General features: G+C 59.6%; 1 protein-coding gene across 1 annotated transcript; it reads left to right on the top strand.

Moving 5' to 3' along the window:
• The first annotated feature begins 211 nt into the window (after positions 1-211).
• Positions 212-3,111, top strand: C1QL2 (complement C1q like 2). The gene is made up of 2 exons (XM_025855093.2): positions 212-1,705; positions 2,338-3,111. The coding sequence occupies exons 1-2, from the start codon at positions 1,022-1,024 to the stop codon at positions 2,515-2,517; spliced, it is 864 nt and encodes a 287-aa protein (XP_025710878.1). The 5' UTR covers positions 212-1,021; the 3' UTR covers positions 2,518-3,111.
• The last annotated feature ends 3,476 nt before the right edge of the window (positions 3,112-6,587 follow it).

Raw genomic sequence — 6,587 nt, 5'->3', positions numbered from 1 at the left:
CAGAGGCAAGATGTATTTCGTTCTGAAGAAGTGAGTCAGGAGGGCTTTCAGAGAGTCCTTCGTTCCAGGGCCTCGAGGGACTGAGCTCTCTCGACTTGGGTTGGCGGCTGGTCCCGCTTGCAGGCAGGGGGGATGGATTAGGTGACGCCCCCGAAAGACCTTGCTGGCACCGGGATTCCAGGAACCTTGGAGGCCCGGCGGCGGCGGCCGTCCGCCCGTGAGTGCGCGCGTGGGCGTGTGTGTGCGGTGGGTGGGAGGCGCGCAAGGGTGGCCCCCGGTGGGTGTGTCAGAGGCGCGGGGGCCGGGGATGCGCCCGCTGCGCCCACTTGTGGCTCCCGGGCGCCGCAGGAGGAACTGCGCCTTTGCCGCCTCTGCCGAGGACGCCGCGGGATAGGAGGAGGACCGAAGGCTGATGACATGAGGGCGCCGTCTCCCGAGTGATGGCAGCGCGCGCTGCCTCGCCGCCTCCGCCGCTCAGCCCCGGACTCCTTACGTCAGGGTAGCTGGGTCCCCCCTCCGCGCGGGAGCCAGCGAGCAGCGGGAGAGCAGAGCAGAGCGCGCCGCGGAGCCGGGGCGCCCTCACTGCGCGCCGAGCCCCGCCGAGCCCCGCCGAGCCGGGCAGGAGGCAACGCCGCCGAGCCCGCGCGGGACGCCGCAGCCGCACCCGGCGCTCCCCAGCCGCCGCCGCCCGGACCCGTGGGGCGCCGGGCTCAGCCTGGGCGCCCCCCGCCATGCGCGCCGGACTCCGCGGCTTCTCCGAGCAGCCCCAGCGCGGTGGGCACCGGCACCTGGGCCGAGGCGCCTCTCCCTAGAAGTGGTCGGGCGCCCGGAGCAGGGGGTCGCCACGTCGGGGACGCGGCCGGGATCCGCGGAGTCGGGCCCCGAGCGCCGGGAGCGGGGCCGCCCGCGCCGCCCCACCATTACCTCCCCGGGCGGCAAGGAGGAGCTGGTGGCGGTCGCCTCCCGGCTGTGGCAGCGGCGGCGGCGCGCCTGCCTGGCGGCCGTCGGCGTCCTCCTGGCCATGGCACTGGGGCTGCTCATCGCCGTGCCGTTGCTGCTGCAGGCGGCGCCCCCCGGCGCGGCGCACTACGAGATGATGGGCACCTGCCGCATGATCTGCGACCCGTACAGCGCCGCACCCGGGGGGGGGCCCGCGGGCGCCAAGGCGCCGCCGCCCGGACCCAGCACTGCCGCCCTGGAAGTCATGCAGGACCTGAGCGCCAACCCTCCGCCCCCCTTCATCCAGGGACCCAAGGGCGACCCGGGACGACCCGGCAAACCGGGGCCGCGGGGGCCCCCTGGAGAGCCGGGCCCGCCTGGACCCAGGGGTCCCCCGGGGGAGAAGGGCGATTCGGGGCGGCCGGGGCTGCCCGGCCTGCAGCTGACGGCGGGCGCGACAGGCGGTGTCGGGGTGGTAGGTGGCGGAACCGGGGGCGGCGGCGACTCCGAAGGCGAAGTGACCGGCGCGCTGAGCGCCGCCTTCAGCGGTCCCAAGATCGCCTTCTACGTGGGTCTTAAGAGCCCCCACGAAGGCTACGAGGTGCTCAAGTTCGACGACGTGGTCACCAACCTCGGCAATCACTACGACCCCACTACCGGCAAGTTCAGCTGCCAGGTGCGCGGCATCTACTTCTTCACCTACCACATCCTCATGCGCGGCGGCGACGGCACCAGCATGTGGGCGGACCTCTGCAAGAACGGGCAGGTCAGTCACCCTTCACCGCCGCTGGCCCCCGCAAATCCCCGCAGACCGTCCTCCCCACCCCGCGCCCCAAATCGCCTGGGAAACCAGACTCCTTTCTCCCCACTCGCCAGCGCCCGGGCGAGCCCCGGGAGGGAGCGCGCCGCAGCATCCAGCTTCCCCGTGCGCCCTGGTCGAGTTTGTCCCAGTGTAGCGCGGCAGGCTGTGCCCCGAGCGCCCAGAGACCCCGCCACCTGCACTTGCCGGCTGCTAGCAGCCCCGCGGGCTCCTCGGAAACCTCATTCTTCTTTAGCTCTCCCTTTGCGCCCCCGTCTCCCCTTTGCCCCCCGGTCTTCTTTCTTCTCGGCCCTGGTGCCCTGGCTCTCCCCCTTCCCCGCTGGGTCAGAGTTTATTGAAGCCCCCTCTCTCCTTCCTTCCGGGACTTGACTTGCCGGCTGCCGAGAGGAGGGGACCGGAAAGGAGCTGGCCAAGTTGGAGAGAGAGAGAGGAGACAGAGAGAGGAGCCTGGGTGGGAGTGTGGTCCCTGGAGCTGGGGGCAGAATGCCGGCGGGGTTTGGGGCGGGGGGCGCCAAGGGGGTTGGGGAAGGCGCAGGCAGGGGTGCCCTGGCCCACCTGCTCTGGCGGCTCGCCCCCAGGTCCGGGCCAGTGCCATCGCTCAGGACGCCGACCAGAACTACGACTACGCTAGTAACAGCGTGGTGCTGCACCTCGATTCAGGGGACGAGGTGTACGTGAAGCTGGACGGCGGGAAGGCGCACGGAGGCAACAACAACAAATACAGCACATTCTCTGGCTTTCTTCTGTACCCGGATTAGGAGCGCAGGGAGCGCGGGGCAGAGTGGCCTCAGGCCACCCTGTGCCCCTGGTGGAGAGCTGTTACCCGGCGGGAGAGGACCACTCTCGCTTCATGACACTTCCTGACATCTACGGAAAAGACACATCCCTGCCGTCCTCCCTGCCCCGCTCCGACCTCAGTGTGTCTGCTACTCACCACGCTCCACTCTGGGCTATCCTCCCGGTCCCTGTCCCCTACCTGGGGAGGGAGAAGGGGATGCCGGAGTGGCGAGGCGAGCGTGAACCCGAGCCCCGGAAGCGAGGCAGCTCAGTTCAGACTTTGCAAACCTGACTGGACTGGACAGGCCTGGCGGGAGGCCTGCCCTTCCAGTCCCGCCTCCTTCTCCCACTGCCCTGAGACCGAGGGCTCCTAGCCCTGGCCAGCGAGGTAGGCCAAAGTGAGCAGGAGCTCCTTGGGGCATCCTTCTTTGTGACCCAAAATACCTGTGCAAATTTCCCTGTCCATCAGCCAGAAACCGCCCGCAGCAGAATCCCAGCAAATGGAAAACTCACCTCGCCACTGCACTCCTGAGTCAGACCCACCTTGATGCATTAAATTATGTTTTTAGACCATGGGCTCCGACTCTCTCTCAGCGTGGCCCCAGGACCGGGGGGGGGCCTCCAGACATCTACCTTGGCGTAAAGACCTTAACTGGGCCCTGAGTAGCCTCATATATACCCTGCTTGCTGGCCACTGCCTTGGCCCTGCCACCTGGGGTGGGTGAAGAGATGTGGGGAGAGGGGGTGGCAGCCTCCCTCCCTTTGGGGATGTGCTCCCCTGGGCTCAGCCCCGAACAGGAAGAGCCCAAAGGAGGGTGGGGGGAAGTTGGAGGACCCTGGAGAGGATAGCCTTATGGGAGGAGGTCAAAGGGCAAGAGTTTCTGGAGAAGGGGGGGGGCACGGAGGCACGCTGGGCTGCAAATGGGAGGCATGAATGAGGCACTCTCCAGCAGGTGATCTCTGAGATGTTTGCCCTAAAAGGAAGTGCAGAAGTCCTCGGCAGAAATACACCCACGCTTGCACATAGTATACTCAGCACAGGTCCATTTGCTCATACACCAGCTAGATCCACATCTCCCAAAAGAGCTGGTAAACAGACAATTCTGTGGACCATCAGTTCCCCGAATTCACCCAGAACCGTGTGGTGAGATAGACACTATTGGGGGGGGCATCCTTTTTCTGGGTCTTGCCTTCCATTTGCACGGTGATGTGGGGCACCTGCTCTGAACCCCAATGTGCTTGTTTGGTCTCCCCTCTTTACTTCCCTTCACAGTTCCACATTCACGAGTTAGGAAAACACCCCACATGGCTTTGATTTTTTTTCTTTTTACTTTTCTGTTTCGTTTTTAAATCACTGAGTTCCGATAAACAGTAAGTTACCTACAAAATAACCAGCTAGCAACCTGTTAGTGCCTACTGAGCTTGTTTTGACCAGTTGGTTGTTTGAAAAGAAATGTGTGTGCGCAGAGGCGACCCTGGAGTGCGTGTACCTGGGTAAAGCTGGAAATACGCGCGCGCACATGCACCCCTCGTATAGATATAATGTTATGGCTGTCATCACTAATCCAAGGAACACACGTGCACAAACACACACATTCGTAGGTCCGTGTCCATGTGGTGTGTGACAGTGTTCAAGGCTGGATGTCTGCCCCCAAATTGCATTGTGCTGGACTTTAATTCTTGGAGGATGCTGAAAGCTGTTGAGTCTGATCTGAGAGACAATTACACCCCCTGCCTTGAGTCCTGTCACTGTCGTTATTCCTCTTTATGCTCTTATTTTATTTGAATAAGGTTTCATTGTCATTCACTTGAATATTAGCGATGACTGCATCTGCTTTGAGTCCAGGGATAAAGTGCTCCAAGAGAGCCGGGGGAAAACATGTATACACACACACCACCACCACCACCACCACCACCACCACCACCACCACCACCATCTCTCCAGTTCCAGACCCAAACGGAACCCCAGTTCCCCACCCCACCCCAGTCCACCCCCCTGATTGTGGAGCCCAAACCCAGCTGAGCCCGGGAATTGGGGAGGGCAGAGTCGGGGCCCCGTCTACAGTTGCATACGTATCAATTTCTGATGCCTTGTCGATTGTATCATCCAGAAATGCGATTAAAACCAAATGTCTGAGACCCAAATGAAGTCTAATTGCTATGGATCTGCAATCCCCCATGGGCCCTTAATCCTTTTTGACTTATTCCTCCCCTTCCTCCGATGAGATGGAGCTTAGACGCAAAGCCCTTGGTTTAAATTTCAAAAATTAAAATTGACATGCAGTGGTGGCTTCCCTGGGAGCGGGAGGAATTTCTAAGGAGGTGCCCGAGCCCAGCTTTATCCTCTGCATTAAGAAGCAATTTGTACTTCTAACAAAACCCCCGCCACTCCCCTTCAGTGGCAGGGCAGTAGAAATGCCTTGCCCCGGCCTGGCTGTTCACAATACTTAGACACATTTGAATCTGAGATTCCTCCATCTGTATTCCCTGATGCAACTGGGTTTCTTGCAATTCTAATGCCCTGGCAGCCGGGAGGAGCTTCCAGAGGTGTCACCTGCTAAGAGGATGACAGATTGATGAGATGGCAGGCTGGAGGCAGGAGCACACCCGCCCAGGACAACCTCTGCGTCTGCACATTCTCCGTATCCCAGGCAGGACCCTCCGGACTCACTGAGGTCCACGATCCCATGATCTCTGGAGGATGCCCTGAGATGGAGGCAGGGAGGAATGGGGACACCAGGCCTCCCCCTGCCGCCAACTTGGTGGGCTATCCGTCTTGGGGTTCTTGTGGAATGCAAGAAACCATTTGCCCCAGACCCCTACCCTTCTCATCTCTAGTTGAGTAGAGAATTACTACCAATCATACTTAGAAAGTATTGTCTTAATTTCCTACTTGCTTTTGGGTCCATTTTCTGTGTTCTTAGGATGGGATTACTATACTGGCATCTCTCAGGAAGTAGAAAAGTTCTTGTTCTGTTCGTTTGGGAGGCGGGGAAATTAGGGCTCCGGGAGGTCCAGTGACATGCCCAGGTTCACAAAGCTAAAAGGCTGACCCAGGACCTGAACTCTAGGCCGAGCCTCTGCCCAGCTGCACAGACCAAGCATGTCCACCTCCCAGAGTTCACAGACCTTTGAGAAGAGATCAAATGGGTGGGACACACGTCCTACCCTTTCTTACATCCTCTGATGTAGGGAGTCTCAGCACCCTCCAAAGGGTCAGGCAAGAAGAGATAGCCCTGCTTCTTGGGCCCAGGCTGCCAGCAGAGAGCACCCCAGATGGAGGCTCCCACTCCTGAGGATTGGCTGAAGGTCCTGGCCTTGGGGTCCTCGTTGATGGCCCAGTAGGATCTTAGGTCACCGACTCCAAATGCTCCATTTGGATCTGTCTCCATCAGCAACCTCCCACGCCCCTTCTCCTTAGGGTCTCTTGACCACCTTCTCTTATAATAGCTCTCCCTTCTCCCTTTTGGTGGTGGGGAGGGGGGCACCTTGCAGGTGCAGTGGGCATGACTGTCCCTGATTGGTGAGAGGCCCCTTTCTTTATTCCCAGAGTTTACGTCTATGTGACTAATTATTTTCAGGATTGCCTGAGTGCATGAGATACACACCCGGCCCTGGAAATTCAGATAGAAGTTATGCTTTCCACTACATTTTCCTCCCATCTGTTGTGAGCAGATGACTCCGCTCTGCAGATGACAAAGCATCCAGGTCCCCCTCTGCATGGAGCTCTGATGACACGGTAGAGGGGCTATATTATGGAGACCAGTTCCTCCAGACTTCACTGATCATGCAGTCCCATTGGACAAACATTTTTTGAGCACTCACACCCAATCTGTGTGTTTGACTTGTGAATAATTTACATAGACTACTGTCAATCCATACTTTAAAAAATTTTTTCTATCTTTTTGTATTCATATCCATCAACGGATCTCCACAGTCGAGTCAGTCACTTTCTTCCAGCTGGCTAACCAATCTTGGGGAAAGTTCTCCTCTCACTGGAACCAAAGGAAATAAGGGTTAATCCATATGTTTCCCTTCGAGTTGCCATTTT

The sequence above is a fragment of the Callorhinus ursinus genome, unplaced genomic scaffold (genome assembly GCF_003265705.2).
Source record: "Callorhinus ursinus isolate GAN/ISIS: 27379988/994484 unplaced genomic scaffold, GSC_fseal_2.0 scaffold2, whole genome shotgun sequence".
Taxonomy (NCBI): domain Eukaryota; kingdom Metazoa; phylum Chordata; class Mammalia; order Carnivora; family Otariidae; genus Callorhinus; species Callorhinus ursinus.
This window is presented reverse-complemented; position numbering and strand designations above follow the sequence as displayed.